Below are 17,617 nucleotides of genomic sequence, written 5' to 3' on the forward strand. Positions count from 1 at the left end.
CCTTTCCTGCCCGCGCCGGGCGAGCGCGCTGCTGGACGGGAAACCCGGCAGGAAACGCTCCTGGCCGGCCAGGGCCTGCGGGAAGCGGGTGCGGAGCCCCGAGCGCGCACACACCCGCAGCCCGCAGGCTGGACCTGGATTTTAAGGACAAGCCAGCAGTCTCCCACCAGTTCAAATTCAGTCACTTCCCCAGCGTCATTTTCTTCTGGGGTAACACAAAAGTCAGTCGTTGAAGTGCATAACTGGTGGGTTGTAAACTTGGTTTCCCAAATGTCATCGAAGAGTTTCAAAAGGAAGCAATTCAGGTAAAGTGCATCTTCGTTTTCTTAGCAGCCAGAAATGGTTGTTCAATAAATCAAAAAGAACATTTAAAAAACTCTAATCCGCAAGTGTTAAAGTTGTCTTCTTAAAAGAACACAAGAGGATGGAGTTCACCTTAAGAGCTGTCATTTTCGAGTCCACTGTGAAGTGCAACGCACTTCACCATTTGCTTTTCTGTTACACAAAATACACCACTTGACAGACAAAACTAACGTGTGGTAGTAGAAATCAGAGCACGGTGGTGGCCTCTGGGGAGCAGGTGATGGGAAAGAGGCACCAAGGACCTCTTGGGAACGACAGATATCTTCTATTGTTTGGTGTGCGATTTACATGGATTTTTTATGCATTTGTCAAAACTCATCCAACTTAAGATCTGTGCATTTCACTGTGTAAATTTTACCTCCATTTTTTTTTAATGTTTTAAAGATTTTTATTTTTCCTTTTTCTCCCCAAAGCCCCCCAGTACATAGTTGTGTATTTTTAGTTGTGGGTCCTTCTAGTTGTGGCATGTGGGACGCTGCCTCAGCATGGCTTGATGAGCGGTGCCATGTCCGTGCCCAGGATTCAAACTGGCGAAACCCTGGGCCACCGAAGCAGAGTGCACGAACTTAACCACTCTGCCACGGGGCCAGCCCCTACCTCAATTTTTAAAACAAAAAAATACAGCATTTGCAGGTCTTTGAATCTAACTTAATCTTTTAAAAGATGGCACAATTATTCAATTATCAGTTTACCAGAGGTACTATACTTGCTAAGTATTTATCTTGTCAAATAACTAATTCTAGCAGTATTCATTTAATCTACCCAAAGTTTCAAAAGAGGCTTTAAAGTCATTATCCACTTTCACTACCAACAGAATTATCTAGTCCAATATCCATTCATCAGCTCAAATTGGGATTCCTTTTCAAATGCCACAGTCCCTGGCATTTTCAGTTTTAAAAGCAAAAGCTCAAGGCAAAGAGTGGGCTTTGGAGTTAGATACAGCTGAGATTAATTCCAGCCCTGCCTCTGTAACCTTGGGCAAATTACTTAATCCCTCCTTTCCTTCACTATAAAAGGCATATAATAATGGTTATATTGAAGTTTTCTGGTGACTGGGTGAAACAGTCAGAAAGCAACTTGCTCTGCGTTAATCTTTCAAAGACACTCTCTCCCCAGGACCTCAATCCAGGTACAAGTGGCTGGTTAACGTGCTTGGTCATTTCTTAAATAACAGCTTTATTGAGATGCTTGGTCATTGTTGCCTTCATTAGAATTCTCACCAAACTGTATTACTGTCTTTATTGGACAGTTAAAACAGTTTAATCTTTTCTAAAAGAAGGCACATAGACTTGAAGGGAAAAAAAAGCTTTCAAAAGGACAGCGGTATGTTCTTGTCAGTATTGAACTAAAGCTGGCTGTCTAGATATCCTGAATTCTCTTTATGGGTCAGTGACTGGTCTAATGATCTTGTGCAAATTGTGTGAAAATTGTTCACTATCTCAATAACATCCTTTATACAAATGGAGAGATCTTGTATTTCCCTAGATAATACCCTGAGAGAAAAGCTTTAACTGACTCCTGATTATCAGGGCACAAGGAAGGACACGAATTACCCAGTTTTCACACTGTAATAACAAGATCTTACATGTGTGTTAACCTGACTTTTCTGGAGTGCTTCCCACATCATGGATGTGGCCTGTGTCATGGAATTTGAATAAGATAGTGTATCTCAGACAGGCTGAGCCCTGACAAGTCTGGTTGAGAAGCCCCTTGGGAAGAAGGGTAAAGGACTGATTTAGGTTTGTGAGTCAACTCATGGCACATTATAATCCAAAATCGCTCCATTCAGTTAGTACTTAACCAGGATCTACCTTGTACAATCACTGACTTAGGAGTGGGAATTCAAAAGTTGTGTCATATGAAAGTCCTTGAACTCAAAGAAATCCAATTTCTCTATTTTATTACGGCATCAAGACAACAAATAGAGAGCAAGATAAAACACAGTCAAGTATATGAGACGGACAGTAACTCTTAGGGAGTTTAGAAATAGAGCTGTGTACTGGAAACAGATTTTTCTAGAGCAGGTGGGATTGAGCAAAGCATGATTTTGATTAGTGGGGGTAGGGGTGTGAGTGGGAAGAAGGAACGATGGGAAGTCTGGACAGACAAGGGGAAGCGTCCCAGCAACAGGAAGAGGCACACCTCACGCTGTTCCCGTGACCCAATGCCTGCCACCTACTGACCATCTCTTGGTCCTCGTGAGTCTAGTTTACCAAGCTCTTCCCCTCCCACGGGGCCTTCCCAGGTCCCTCCCTCAAAACGAAAAGCTCCTTCCTTGTCTTCCACAGCGTGGTACCTGTGCCCCTTTCATGGCATGGACTTCCTTCCATCTTCAATTAAGGTTGCTCACATGTCTCTTTGCCCAACCGGGCCACCCTCTTAAGGGCAGGGGCTGTATCTTATTCACTTTTGTATCCCCACCAATGGCCCACAAAGCTCCTCACACAAATTCAGTATGTATTAAAAAAAATGTGTTTTAATTGAAGTGACTGGGAGATAAAAAGTAGGATAAAGTGGAGCCAAATTATAAATAGATAGATACACCGGAGTTAATTCATTCAATAACTATTTATTGAGTCATACTGTGTGCCAGGCCCTGTTCTGGCCTCTGGGGATCTATCCATGAACAAACCAGAGAAACATCTCTGCCCTGTGAGCTTACACTCTAGAAAAATGGATGGGATCAGCAATAAATTTACATAAATTCAACCATCCTATTCAGGAAAAAAAAGGATCCATATTTAAATAGTTTATTGGTGCTGTAAAAGTCTACTGTTGATGTGTAGTTTGTATTATATATTGTACTTACTATATTCATAAACTATTCATCCTCATGTATCACACTACAGGGAATCTAATATAGAGAACTTTATTGGCAGTTTAAGAGATTCTCAAGGATCATTTTGAGCATGCTCGATTTCATCCTTAGGCAGTCTTTAGCACAGTCTTTGAAACCTAACTACCTTATAAGTTGTGACTCTACTGAAACAAAATGAAAACTCTGAGATTGTTGGGCAAAGAAGAACCAGTTTAAGTATTTGAGCATGAGAATGCTGACAATCACGTCTGGTCAGATTTGTCTGGTAACAGGGAATGAGAGACAGTACATTCACATGAACACACAAGGTCAATCAACAGTGGAATTCACATCAGGAATTAGAAGAAAACAGTTCATGAGCCATTTCCCATTCTTTTAAAACTAAAATAGTAAGAGCTTGAGGTCATAAATATTTATAATCAACTCTTGATTATAAAATCTAAACAAAAAAATTGTAACATACTGGCTTATTCTAACTAAAGGTTTATCATTTTCATATATTTTTCAAAGAGTATTTAAAAAGAACGCCAAGAAACATCGTTTTTAAATTTTGCAAAAACTTTACTCTATATACATTAATTCCAATCATTTAATCCTGAAAGCAATCTTCACTTGTACAATGTAAAAAAACTTTTGACAGTATGTGACTAGAAATATCCCATTACCATAAAGCTACAAACAGATTTATGCTCCATAGCAAAGTTAGGAAAGCAAAAATAATAACCACACCAGTGATAAGCACCAAGACAGAACTTTTTTGCACTTAGGGCCTGATTGGCTCTATTTAAACAAAACCTCTACCAACAGAGGACCAAAATAACACCTTATTTGGCAAAAAAAAAAAAAAAAAGAGAGAGATAAAAATATACATACAGAGGTCTGGAAACAGTGGAGAATGCCCACTTAAAAAATTAAACAATGAAATTATTCATATTTGTTTTTTAGTTAATGTGACATTTGCAAAATATATTCATATGTCACTTTTCTTCTTTAGTTCGCCTTATACAATTCAGGTTGTGCCATGTTTGTTAATGTTGTCACACTACTGTAAATCAATATGGTGAACAATGGGAGTTTGCTGTAATGAATCCGAACCATGAGAGCTAGATCCAGGAGCCCAAACAACCTTAGTTGCAACTCATTAAGCAGTGAAACAGATTATTTATCTTTGTAATTTTTACAAGCCGTAGCCAGATATCATGTGTGTGTGCGTGCGTGTGCACGTGCAAGTATGCCAGAGCAGTGAGAGCACAACTCAGAAGGGAGTGACATAAACAGGCTCACACAAGGACCCAAAAGATTTGGGCAGCCGACACTGAATTTCCCCAAAACAAACCTGAAGCTGAGCAATGGGGGAATTCGGGGATCTGTCATCACAATATAGAATCAGTGACAGATTTGGAGAACAAAGACTAAGTAAGGCAGGATGCCTCAGCCACAACATTCCCATGACACTGGAGGACACAAAGCAGTGACAGCCACTCTTCAGGCAGGGATCAGGGACAGACTCTGCCTGCACTTGGAGGGATTCCCTGGGTCTGCGGCCGAGGGTTCCTGCAAAGGCAAAGGGTCCCCAAAGGGCATCTGCAGTAGCCTCAGGCAGGGGCCCTCCACCTCACTCAGTGAGAATGTCTTAGGGACCCCAGAGTGTGGCCCTGGGTATCCCCTCCTCCTGGTCTCAACCGTTCTCTGGATACAGATACTATCCCTTCCAGAGACTTGGTCAAAAACTATTGCTACCTTCCACTTCCAACTCAGTCTCAGGAAGAGGGTGTTCTGGTCCCCGTGGGGTCCCTGAGTTTGAGGTAATGCCGACATACTGTATGCTGTACCACAGTAACATATGAAGGCAGGCAAGTCCACTTGAAAACTCAAGCAATCTAAATTCAACATCAGCCAGTTTTTGTTACCTCGGTAATACTGTTTGGTGAGATAGTTTCTCCACACAACTTATGATGTGTGGGGTAAAGAAAAAAAATATTGCTAGAATGTGATAGAAATATTTTTAAAAGTTCAATGTTGAAACTCCTTAAGGGAAGGAAAAGGAGACATTTTACTTTTCCACTGTCTATGTTCCTGTCCTTGGCTTCGAGGTCAAAGAGCACCAAGGTTCCTGTTAAGCTAGTTCAAGCTTCTCCCAGCCCCTCCCCTGCACAACAATCCTGGGGAATTCCTGAGCCGTCTGCTTCCCAAATTTGTAATCTTATCTCTGGGCATGTCTACACAGCTCTTTAATTCAGTTTCAAAATCCACAGTACTTTTTAAACAAAATGACATAGTTGCATTCTTTAAATGCCAGCTATGAAATCATCACTTAAAAAAAAGAAAGAAAGAAACTACTCAGATTATATATACGTAAGACAAATAAAATTCTCTCCCTTTTTAAGTGCTTTATTTGGTCTGCTGCAGACATGCGTATGGCTGCTTCCAAAGAAAAGCCCTTAGGAGGAGCTGCTGACAGCATTCCGCAGTTTGATATTTGTTCCAATGTTGTCAGGTTCTTAGACGACACCGTACATATGACTTGCTTCATGAAAACCCCCCAAAATGGGCACATTAGATACAGGAAAAAACCTTATTTATAATTCAGTGAATTTTTCTCACACCAAAATAACACTCTAACCTGTCCAAACATGCAACTTCTCCTTTTCTTCCCCCATGAACTAAATTCCTTTCCTTAAAAAATAGTCAGACTTGAGGATTGAGTGAAAAACTACCATATTTCAAGTTCAACTCTGAGGGTTCTTTACAACTGTAGCATGATTTCAAATTCACGTTGTCATTCATTTTTCTGTATTTTCCTATATTTATCCTAAATAACCTTCCTGGACCATTATATTTAGGGAGAAATTAAAAGGGTTTTATATTATACTGCAAAGTTCCTGTAAATGCTCAGTTTATCAGGGTTTACTCTGAGCTCAATGTCAGACAACCTCTACATGACGCAAAGATACAGACAAGAAGTATTTCAAATACAAAACCCTTAGCTCTGTGTCATAAATAAATTTGGGTAAAATCGCAAGCCTTCCGCGGAATCATCTCGGCAAAGATGGCCCATCTTCTCTGCAAGAAGCAACCTAGAAATCAAGAGGAAAAGCCACAATCATGTGTCTGTTCAGAAACACAAACTACAAGGTGTAATGAAGAGCAAGGACCTTACGTACCGTTCTTTGGCCAGGAGGACAGACATTCCTACGAGCTTGGCAAACTCTTCTGACATTAGGGATCCCTTTTCTGAAACCTAACAGAAACACAGAGCAGAAAAATGTGATGGTGTGGACCGTCTAGGCGCCAACCTAAGGAGAGCGTCCACCAGTATACTCAGGAATAACGGACTGAATTTCCTACTAAATGTAAGAATATCCACTACAGAACCACCTCTTCTTCACTAATGTTTAATTCTGCAAAAGCTGAAGGACCCAGAACAAACAGAGAAGAGGTTAAAATATCACGAAGTGCATAGTAAAACAGTGCGGGAGTACAAAGGCACTACAGTAAAGCTTAAAAAGAACTATTGGCTATTCTAAGAAGGAACATACGACAAATTCTAATTGAGTGCATATTACACGCTCCACTGAGGACCCTTATCTACAGATGTAGTTTAAAATATGTGGTAGAAATACCTATAGTCTTGGGATTTTCATCTAGCTTAAAATTAGAAGCATAATAAATATGAGTTATTCAAATTATACAGGCTCGCCGCAGAGGCTATGAAGGCAGTAATATTTCAAATATCCTAATGAGTAATATTAGCAGTTTGGCCAGCAAAAGCCATCTAAACTACAGTTGCTTTTCATATTTTTTGAAGCAATTATTTCACAAAGCAACTTGTGATGTTTTATAATGCTGCTTATGTGGGTGTTACTGAAAGAAAAAGTTCAGTCATGGGTAACATTCTGATTAACAGAGTTAAGAACCTGTTCTCAACACTGGGCATCAAATGAAAAGAGAACGCCTCACTAATTCTATCTCCTTACTTACAAGACGTTACGAGTATCGGTAAGTTTCAAAAAGCTTTCAAAGTATAATTTTGATTACTATTTATTCATTAATGATAAACTGTTCTTAATTGGGTCTTCAAATGTTACTTTTTAGTAAAGTTAAATCCGAAAGGAAATCCTGTTTCTCAAGTTGCTAAGCATCGCGTCTTGGTAGCAAGCCCTAATAACCAGAGGAAGCCGGGTTCACATACTGTCTCCAAGGCTGAGGCCACCATTTCCTCTTCCTTGTGGGCCTGAAGCTCAATTACCATGACGCCGCTGTCGAAAACTCGGAGCCTACAAATCGCAGATGGGAGAACAAAGCCATGAATATCCGGGATTTTCAACCCCTGAGGAGGCGCAAGTATTTCTTGATATCTTTTATGCCCAGGTATGAGGGGAAGAATAACACAAAATAACCTTTAAAACATAACGACCACAAGCAACCATGGCATAACTAAAAAGCTCATGAATAAACAGGTAATAAAATTATGAACTATAATCCAGAGGCTTTTCTATAATCCAGAAATACGTATGGCTACTTTTTTTTAACCTGAGGATAAGGAAAATGTAATTCACAGCTCAATATTTGCACTTCTAAGCTTCCAGAAACTAACGCAAAATGTCTAGGGGAGGAGGCGCTGGTTACTCTGGCCTCATGGGAGGTGCCTACATTCTACTCTCACTGCCCTCAATCCACAGCCGTCAGACTACTAGCACCCGCAGGCCACGCCCAGCCCTAAGGATGGAGGCCAGAATGACAGAGATGCTTGTGGGCCCAGTGAATTCTGTTCACACGGAATGTAATTTCAAGAGGGGCGATATGGTGGCTGGCCCTGCAGGACGGCACCTGGCAGCGCTTGCCTGTCCACTCTGTGAGGAGCAGCGACTACAGCCAGCAAGGCCCCGCGGAGGACCTTTTACCTGAGAGGTAATTTCAGCGCTTCCAGCATCTTGCACGCATTCACTAAATCTTCTGGCGAGAGCAACTAATGGGGAAACAAATCCAGTTTACACTGAAAATTAATAGAGTGATGCTATATAATTATAATGACCACTGAAACAGAAGAGCAAACTTAAAGCATCGTTTATCAAGGATTTTAGGTAGCTTAATCACTACAAGGCAAAAAGGATTAACAAAGAAGCAGACTTCTACTCATTAAAGCAGTGCTATCCAACAGAAACAAAATGCAAGTCATAAATGTAATTTTTAATTTTCTAGTAGCCACATTAAAAAAATAAAAGGAAACAGGTGAAATTAGTTTTAATACGTACATTTTATTTAACCCAATAGGTCCAAAAATTCAACACATTATCAATACAAAAATTACTAATGAGATATTTAAGAATTCTTTATTCTGTACTAAATCTTGTAAAGTCAATGTATAATTTACACTTAGAGCACCTCTCAGTTTACATTAACTACACTTCAAGTTCACAGTGGCCACACGTGGCTAGCTAGCGGCTACCCTTCTGGACCACATGGCCTTAAAGACTCAGCCCATGTGGTGGCTGACAAGCACAGCTCTGAGTCACAAAGAATGGCTCCAGAGCCAGCCCAGCCTGGGTCCAAATAATTTGCCATGGTCAAATTATTTAATCTTTCTAAGCTTCAATTTCCTCTTCCCCAAGTTATCCCCCAGACAGGGACAGTAAAAGTAGGCCCCTCACTGAGTTATTGGGAGGCTAGATGAGGGAACCCTTGCAGAGTGCCTGGCGGATGGGGAACACTCACTGATGGCAGTTATGATGACTATTGAAATAAGAACAGAGCAGAGGCTTAGCTCATGGGGCAGGCTGAATGCTGGAGAGACAGGTGTGGGTCATTTGCATGGAGCTGACACCACAAAACTGATTTAGAGGGCACAACGGTGAGAACCCTGGAGGCCAAGGACATCTGGGTGTGAAGGGACAATGAGAGTTGAACAGCGGCTGCAGATTCAGAGCCAAAGAAGCAGGGCAGCTTTTTCTGTATCATTTACAGGCAATTGGTATCCAACCCAGTTAATTCAAACAGGTAACTATCACAGAGAAGGGGCATCACACTCAACCTTATTAATCACAGCAATACGAACACAGAACATTAGAGCTGAAAGGTATCTGTGCGTCCAAACCCTTATTTTAAAGGTAGAAAACCTGAGTCCAGAGAGATTAAGTAAGCTACTCAAGGTCACTCAGCAAATCACTGGCAAAACCAGGAACAGAATCTACCTCCTAGACCCCAGGGCAGTATTCTATTCACTGCACCACACTGCTTCTCCAAATAGTTTTGATATTCACAACCCTTCCTCAAATTCTATTCACTATAGGGGAATTTGTACTATATTAAGAAAGTCTATAATTAGTTAAAAGAATATCTAAATATTCTATTCTTACTTCCATTCCTCGAGCTCGGTTTACTAAACAGTATACCTCTGTGAGTGACATTATTCCTCCTCGTCCCTGTTAAAAATGAAACAAAAGAAGTATTACGTTACACTTAGCACCAGTTGGCATTTAACAGAAATCACAATCAGAGTGAAATCAGAAATCATAAAATTTCTTAAGAAGCTTTTAAAAACTGTATTTACAAACAGGAAGACCTGTTCAGATACCCTGAGGCAATTCAAATTCAATACTTGGACTTGTCATTATTACTGTTTTAACATTTACTCAACGAAAAATGGGGCTCTCTTCTTTCATGTTTCAGAAAGTGTATTTAAATGTTTCAAGTTATTCCAACTAATAAATGAAAAAAATCATAGAATTAAATAGGAATATCACCATTTTACAACCCCTAATAAAGTAACAGATCTCCATAATGACTACCAATGGCTGCCAACATCACAAAAAAAGACGCTCAGACGTTATGCACCTCCTGATGCATGGTGCTGGTGACTGTGGCTGGTGGTACTAAACCCATAGGAGATGAGGTGAGTGCTTCCGCTTTTGGACTAATGTGCATTCATTCCTCCGTTTACATTTCCAGTATAGTCATTTTACCTACAACCCTCGAACTGCTGACGTGCACCGGCCTTATGCTCTCCTCTGGCACCATCACACCCTCATGCCGTCTGTTGCTGAGGTTGAGGTGGTCATCAGCTGACCTGGGAAATCTTTTTGCAATGGCAGCTTTTTGGTTAAAAATTTATCCTGGGTTTTCATCTGTGGCAGTTATATGCTCCACTGCTCCAGGTTGGATTTTGAGCATGTAGGCATAGCCTCAGAACCTAGTTTTATTTAAAGCTTAGTGGCAAATACACTAAAGTATTAATAGTGTATGTTTTTGGGTGATGGGACTATAGGTAATTTTTTCCTCCTCCATGGTTTTTGGTTTTGTTTTGTGTGTCACTGTGTTTCTTGTTCTGGCTGCTGTAACAAAATACCATTGACTGGGTGGCTTAAACAACACACATTTGTTACTCATACTTCTAGACGCTGGGAAGTCCAGGATCAAGGTGCTAGCTGGTTCCATGTCTGGGGGGGGCCCTCTTCCTGTTTTGCAGAGGGACCACTTTGCTGTGTCCTCACATGGCAGAGAGCGAGCACAGCCTAGCTCTCTGGTCTCTTATAAGGGCGCTAATCCCTTTGTGAGGACTCCACCCTCGTGACCTCATCTAAACCTAATTACCTCCTACAGGACCCTCCCCGCCCCCACAAAATGCCATCACATTGGGGTTAAAGGGTTCAACAAAGGAATCTGGGGTGGGGGGCCCAACATTCAGTCCGTAGCGTTGTGACTGATAAAGGAGCATGGATCCTGCAGTCAGGCAGACCTGGGTTCGAATCCTATCATTGCCACTTAGCAGCTGTGTGACTTTGGGCACAACATGTATCATGTCTAAGTGTCGTTTTCTCCGTGTGGCAGTTGGGGTCTTGCTGTTCGCCTCACCGAGTTGCAGATCCTTCAATGAAACAACACATGCACGTTCCTGGTGGGCGCTCAGGAAGTGTTTCTCTCCCTTCATCTGCCCTCTCCTTTACCACTGAGTTTCAGCGCAGTGAGTGCTGCATGAATGAACGGCTGGACAGGTAACTGGTCTCCTGTGCTGTGTCCTTTCAGTGACCTGCATAATGCGGCTGCCGGTTCCTTCGCCTCCGCGTTTGCTGCCCTGGTGCTCTGCCCCACTGAGCTTGTGAAGTGCCGGCTACAGACCATGTACGAAATGCAGATGTCGGGGAAGATAGCCAAAAGCCAGAAGTAAGCACCGCTTGGGCACAAACATTAGGTCTCGAGCATGTATTGAGTATTTTAAAAAATATATTGTACTAAAATTAAGTGACAGATATAGAAACAGATGTGTCTAATCCAAAATACTGTTTCTAGAACTTCTACCAATCAGAATAATTTTCTGAACGGACTATTTGTGGTGGTCGGACCCACCCCCCAGGCCACAAAACATCATAGACAGGTGTTTAATACCCCAGAAGTGATGAAGCCAGGAGCTTCTACCCCTTTTGACCGGTTGAGGGCATAAGGCATGATCCCCAGCTGTTTTTGGAGGCACATGGCGGACAGCTTTGGAACTGTGTGTGAGAACTGAGCCTTCATAAGGGCCGCTTTGGTTCTGAGATGAATATTTGATGCCCTTTCCCAGGTTTCACGTAGATGTTCAGGCTGATCACTTCAGATCCCAGCGGTAACTTTCTTTACGCCCCTCCCTAATCCTTCAAGCGGACCTGCAAAGGGCGCCAGTTCTGGGAACACTGAGCAGGACCGTTGTGAGCATAGCTGCCCTTCAGATCAAATTCCTCTCCAGCTCAGTCTTGAAAGATCCTAGTTACCCTGTGAAGGTGTATATGTCACGTAATATGATTTATTTGAATTGTAAAGCAATTTATTATCCTGATTAATCTCAAAACTTGCTTATTTATCTTCACATCTGGCTGACTGCAGTTCTGGGGGTGAATATTGCTGTGGTTAACTCAGACCCTGTCAATCCACTGGGGAAAATTGGTAGATAAATTGACCATTTTCAGAGTTACCAGTCCCCTTGCAGCAGCGAGGCTGGGGTTTGTAATAGAGCCCAATTTCCTGCACCCTTGGGATTCTTTGCAACCAATTTGAATCTATTATTCATAGCCCAGAGTCCAAAACTGTGAGTCTTTAAGACTTTTTATTGAGATAGTATGTGTACACAGTAACGCGAACACACACAGAAATCGTAAGTGTGAAATGAACATGCCTTTGTAACCAGTGCCCAAGAAGTAGGACGTTAATAGCCCCCAGAAAGTTGCCCTCATGCCCCTTGAAGTGGTTTAAGGTATTTTTAAGGAAAATAGTTAGGTCCAAAGGACTTAGGCAGATGGACAGCTTGCGTGAAAGTAAGTACTGGCTGACTGTATTTTGGGCATAGCAGTGGCCACGCAGGGGTGTAGAGTAGCTTGGGGTTAAGACTTGGATGGGAAGGTAGGCTGGCCGTGTCGAGTTGGGTTACTTTGTTACGTTCACATCCGAGGATGAGAGCAGCGTTGCAGGAAGGACCTGGCTGATGGATAATACCCGATGAAGCCTTCTGAAGTCCGAGGAAGGAAGATAATCATCAAAAGCAGGTGGCCTTTATTACCTCTGGGCTTGGTCCTTCATTGGTCCAAACTGAGTCACCTGCTCTCTGAGAACAAAGTGAGGAGTGAGGGGTCCGCCAGGCTGCTGAGTGTGCGGGTTCTGCGCTCTTCCTGCCACGGCGCACGTACTCGGGAAGAGGAGTCTAGATGGACGGGGTGCTGTGTTCCGGCTGCTGCAGGACTCGGATCTGCTTAATTAGAAAGCCTTGCACCCCTACCTCTCTAAGAACTAAGTCCTGGTGCTTCTTGCCTTACAGGAGCTGTAGCTCCATTCTTAGAATTTCTTTTGTCTTGCCTTAAAGTAATGTTTAATGTTACTTGCTCGTTTCCCTGCACTGACACAGAAAAAGACAAACCCTAAACACCTGAACCAATTTTCTCAGAACACAGCAGATCAAAAGAAAGGTTGGGGAGATAGAAATCGAGGGAGGTAAGGGACTGGGCAAATAGGATACCGTTTTATTCTTGCTGAGTTTGGACAACTCCTTATTGTAATTTCGCTTATTCTGTATTGAAAAATTGGATGTTAGCTTTTTTACATCTTTGATAATATGCCTTCTAGAAATGTGTGCTTCCATTTTAATGAGATTTCTTTACCCTGGAGTAGTTCAGGTGACAAAGGTTGTTATAAAATAGCTGTATCTGAGCTTCCCTGAGATTTCCTTCCCACAGCGGCCTTTTAGAATTCTGGTTCTCTGTTTACAGATTCAGCTGCTTCGCCTGCTGTAACTGTCTCTCTGTGTCTCCTCCCAGTACAGTTTGGTCTGTCATGAAGAGTATCCTTAGGAAGGATGGCCCCTTGGGCTTCTACCATGGACTCTCGAGCACTTTACTTCGAGAAGTACCGGGCTATTTCTTCTTCTTTGGTGGCTATGAACTGAGCCGATCGTTTTTTGCATCTGGGAGATCAAAAGATGAACTAGGTAAATGTATTTGCGTGGACGGCAGGTGGGTTGATGGTGTCCGCTTCCCGACTCTATGGTTGCTGCGGATTCCGTGCACTCTGCGCCGCCTTGTAGGGGATCCACCTGGCACTGGGGAGATTCTAAATCACAGAAAGTAACAGGGCCGAATGATTTCTAGCATCTTCTTCTGGGCTTCATAATTTCCTCAGGACAGGGGCTGGAGCAGCACATCCCAAACTTCTTCCCTAGAATAACATTTGTGAATTTCTTCTGGATCTATTTTCAGGAAGAAGAAATATAGAAATTACTTTTCCTGTGGGAAATTACCTATAAGTCAGCTTGCAATAAACTTAGAACTTGGTAATAAGTCTTGATAGTGTTTTGAGAGCAGTGAAAAGTGTAGTTCTTTCTAGTTTGTTCTGTTTAGCTGCTGGATACAACCATATCAATGTTTGAATCACATGGGTGATAACTTTTTTCTTGAACACCTCCCTTCATGGTTGGTGGACTTATTCTGGGGTTGGTCAAGCTCCCAGGCTTAACTGTCTTGTTTAATAAGACAACTTTGGTTTTTCATGGTAAAGGAAGAATCAGGGCTGTGGGGCATTAAGATAGTTAAGAGAAGGCTGATAAATGCCTCACCCTGCATTTCAGTGGCCTCTATTCTCATTCCTCCTGTAAGGCGTTGCCATGCTGCTGGGGGCCTGCTGATTCTAGGGGCCAGCCCTCCAAGGATGGCACAGGATGGCCACAGTGCCACAGTGATCAGCCTCAACATGACCCTCGCTCGGGCTTCTCGTCCTGGCATGATGAAGGGTAGACGCAGGCCACCAACCGGAACCTTATGCTCTTAGAGCTTCGACAGTCTCCTCAGGGAATTGTGTTTGCAGCGTTTTTGTTTGTACCTACCTCCGGCCACTGCCATTGGCCTCTGGAAATATCACATCAGCTGCCCTTGAGACAAAATACTGTTTGCTGATTTTCTTCTCTAGGCCCTGTCCCTTTGATGTTAAGTGGTGGCGTTGGTGGAATCTGCCTCTGGCTTGCTGTATACCCAGTGGATTGTATAAAATCCAGAATTCAAGTTCTTTCCATGTCGGGGAAACAGGCAGGATTTCTCGGAACCTTTATAACTGTTGTGAGAAATGAAGGTGAGTCTGGTAATGGCAGAAACAGGAGGTATGTTTAGAGGGGCTGGTCATTTCGGTGCTAGTCTCATTGAGGTGGTCAGGTGTGTAATTGCTTTCTTCCCCCGCCGCATATCCCTTTTCTAGTACTGTATATTAATCCACATTTGTGGATTTCTGTTTCCAACCCCCTGTCTTTAGTTTAGTTAGTTAGTTAGTTTAGTTAGTTTCATTACTCTCAAGAAAATTTAAAGTTCTTATTCCTAACCCCTGGCCCGGGTACCTGTCAGGATTCTTTGTTCTCAATAGCCTGGAGGGAATTGTTAACTAGGGGCTTTGTCTAAGGGAATAGGTGTTTTGAAGTTAGCACCACTTGTTTTACATAATGTATTATCAGAAAATGATCTCTAAGAACCACGAAGGGATTTAAAAGAATGTACAACATCCTTAATGCTAAGACTTCTGGAATTAGAAATGCACTAAGCAACTTCTGAAGGTAATTTGCTATCAATTTTTAGAGTTAAGCAGGAGGATAAAGATTTCCCAGTTAATGTTTGTTTAAAGCCAGTTTTATGCAACTAGTGAGTAAAGTTCTGTCCTTCCAGCATCCACTGTACGTCTTAAACCTTGGGATGTGAATGTCCCTGTCTTGATTTTAAGAGAGAGAGCAGGGGCCAGCTCCGTGGCTGAGTGATTAAGTTCGCGCATTCCGCTGTGGCGGCCCAGGGTTCGGATCCTGGGTGCGGACATGTCACCGCTCGTCAAGCCATGTTGAGGTGGCGTCCCACATCCCACAACTAGAAGGACCTGCAACTAAGATATACAACTATGTACAGGGGGGGTTTGGGGAAATAAAGCAGAGAAAGAAAAAAAAAGCACCATAACAATATGCAGAAATTGTTTCGTTTGTATCCCAAATAGAGTGCAGACATCTTGTACATTACTGATAGTAACCCCTCTTTGAATTTGCGTAACACTTTATGGTTTTACAAAGTACTCACACCTCAATTATCTAACTAGTTCTTCATAACTACCTTGGGCAGTGCTAATGCTAGAAACAGGTCTCTGACTTCAGTGCCGGTGCTCTTTCTGCTGGCCCAATGCCTCGTGGCCCTCACCCCCCAGGAGAAGCTGCAAGGCTGCTGCCTCCTGTGGCTCTGTGGTTGCCTTCTGTCTGCCCACGTGAGGCCTCAGCTCTACCCAATCCATTTACCAGAAGTTAACCAGGTGTGGAATTGCTATATGTTACCTAAGCATCAACCAGCTTTGCTGGGAGACCTGACACTTGTCCTGTTTCTGTTAGTTGATTTGTTTCCGTCAGTCCAGGGAAACCGGGAAATAAGTCTTTCCATCACTTGTTGGTTTTTAGTGCTATTGGCTGGATTTCTAAGTGTAAAAATATCTATGCTTTGCAGCTTTGTGGGGTGGCTCCAAGGAGGGGAGTCTCAGTCTTCCATCACCTTTTATCTTCTAGGAATAATGGCCTTGTATTCTGGACTGAAACCTTCTATGATCCGAGCGTTCCCTGCCAACGGGGCTCTATTTTTGGCCTATGAATACAGCAGAAAGTTGATGATGAGCCAGTTTGAAGCTTACTGACGTGTTCTGGCGAACCTAGATCCAAATAGGCGTTTGAGGACTGCAGTTCATCTCAGGGTTTCATGGAGTACAAGACCAATGTGGAATTATTTTGATTTTGTGGGAAATTTGTTTTTGTCTTCTCTTCTTCTGCTTTAAATCTTCAGCTTTATGGAAGGACCTCTATTTTGCATCATGTAATTTCTGCTCATAATTGTATTGAAATAGAAAAGTTACTGCTCTTGTCCTTGGTGGGACTTTCAGGGCGAGCTGCTGGCCGTCTGTACCGAATCTGAAAGGCTAAATATAGTTATATCAGGGCTTTTGCGTAACCCTGTGTGTGTACATGCAGTCTGGATGGCTATGTGTTGTGAGTGAAGCACACTTTGTTCCATGTTTGATCTCAAATCTCAGCAGGAAAACCTAGAGGCGTAAACCACGTTTCATAAAGATGGTTATAAGTGATGGCTTAAGCCATCCTATATGTAGGGTCTCTTTTAAAATCTGCTTAGCACCTATACTATACTAAGTGGTTAAAGTTTTTAAAAAGTTTTCCTGTGGTGCTTGAAAACTAAAATATCCATCTGTGTTTTAAAGAGGAGACCATACCTGCATACTGGTGTGGCTTCCATGTTCTTGATTTAAGTTTCAGAGTAGGCATCCTGGATTTTCCCAGGATGCTCTACTGTTAAAATAGTGCCATTCATTTTCTAGGTGGAATCATATTCTACACTCTGATGTCTTGTTGGGTTTGGCCTAGAGCATCAGGCCTTCGGGCAACAGCACGCCCTCCCCTGTGCCAACTTCCCTTCTCCTCTCCCAAAGAGCTTCCTGTCTGCTGGGCTTTAGGTTGAGGAAGGGGCTGAAGGGAGGGAGCTGTGCTGCTGTGCTTTGTGAAGTCAGCTTGTGGCTGACAACAGCCCTTAGCTTCTGTCTTGCTCCTGGTCTGGGTGGGATTCCAGAGTATTGTGTTGGACCATCTATGGGCTGTTGATCTACTTTGAGCCTCTCACTCATTACCTGCACCAATTGGAAACCCATCCAGGGAGCAGAGCGCCAAAGCCAAAAGAAGCCCTCGTTCCCTGTCTGGTGACTGAGTGATGGGGCTCATGGGTGGAGTCCTCCCATCTCGGACAGAACTAGACACAGTGTAGTGTTTGCACTCCACTGTGAGTAATGTCTGGGCTGACCCATTCTAACATGTCTCAGGATCCATACTGCTTGCCTTGCTTTTACAGTTTCGGAGCCTTTCACATTTGGTACTGGCAGTCAGTGAATTTTAATGATGACCATGTGGGGGTG

The 17,617-nt window shown here is 42.7% G+C and overlaps 2 protein-coding genes across 3 annotated transcripts; one reads left to right on the forward strand and one right to left on the reverse strand.

The window, feature by feature from the left end:
- Window positions 1-3,721: 3,721 nt before the first annotated feature.
- On the reverse strand, window positions 3,722-10,231 carry LOC123288828 (vacuolar protein-sorting-associated protein 36-like). Its single transcript, XM_044777232.2, has 6 exons — window positions 10,144-10,231; window positions 9,538-9,603; window positions 8,086-8,150; window positions 7,374-7,458; window positions 6,346-6,422; window positions 3,722-6,258 (listed from the first exon to the last, which is right to left on the reverse strand). The coding sequence occupies exons 2-6, from the start codon at window positions 9,586-9,588 to the stop codon at window positions 6,165-6,167; spliced, it is 372 nt and encodes a 123-aa protein (XP_044633167.2). The 5' UTR covers window positions 9,589-9,603; window positions 10,144-10,231; the 3' UTR covers window positions 3,722-6,164.
- On the forward strand, window positions 7,501-17,395 carry LOC106830977 (mitochondrial ornithine transporter 1-like). Of its 2 annotated transcripts, XM_070520582.1 has the most exons (5): window positions 7,501-8,092; window positions 11,204-11,341; window positions 13,459-13,628; window positions 14,603-14,761; window positions 16,212-17,395. In XM_070520582.1, the coding sequence occupies exons 2-5, from the start codon at window positions 11,298-11,300 to the stop codon at window positions 16,334-16,336; spliced, it is 498 nt and encodes a 165-aa protein (XP_070376683.1). In that variant the 5' UTR covers window positions 7,501-8,092; window positions 11,204-11,297; the 3' UTR covers window positions 16,337-17,395. The 2 variants fall into 2 exon arrangements, with proteins under 2 accessions (XP_070376683.1, XP_014696416.3); XM_014840930.3 differs by lacking the exon at window positions 7,501-8,092 and having other exon boundaries at window positions 11,132-11,341; window positions 16,212-16,348.
- The last annotated feature ends 222 nt before the right edge of the window (window positions 17,396-17,617 follow it).

The sequence above is a fragment of the Equus asinus genome, chromosome 11 (genome assembly GCF_041296235.1).
Source record: "Equus asinus isolate D_3611 breed Donkey chromosome 11, EquAss-T2T_v2, whole genome shotgun sequence".
NCBI lineage: Eukaryota > Metazoa > Chordata > Mammalia > Perissodactyla > Equidae > Equus > Equus asinus.

Excerpts from the sequence above, each read along its gene's own strand:
- LOC123288828 (XM_044777232.2), bottom strand. The coding sequence starts at position 9,588 with ATGTCACTCACAGAGGTATACTGTTTAGTAAACCGAGCTCGAGGAATG. Across the intron at positions 6,423-7,373 it reads TGGCCTCAGCCTTGGAGACA|GTTTCAGAAAAGGGATCCCT; the intron begins GTATGTGAACCC and ends TGTTTCTGTTAG. Across the intron at positions 6,259-6,345 it reads GTCCTCCTGGCCAAAGAACG|GTTGCTTCTTGCAGAGAAGA; the intron begins GTACGTAAGGTC and ends CTTGATTTCTAG.
- LOC106830977 (XM_014840930.3), top strand. The coding sequence starts at position 11,157 with ATGAACGGCTGGACAGGTAACTGGTCTCCTGTGCTGTGTCCTTTCAGT. Across the intron at positions 11,342-13,458 it reads AAGATAGCCAAAAGCCAGAA|TACAGTTTGGTCTGTCATGA; the intron begins GTAAGCACCGCT and ends GTCTCCTCCCAG. Across the intron at positions 14,762-16,211 it reads AACTGTTGTGAGAAATGAAG|GAATAATGGCCTTGTATTCT; the intron begins GTGAGTCTGGTA and ends TTTATCTTCTAG.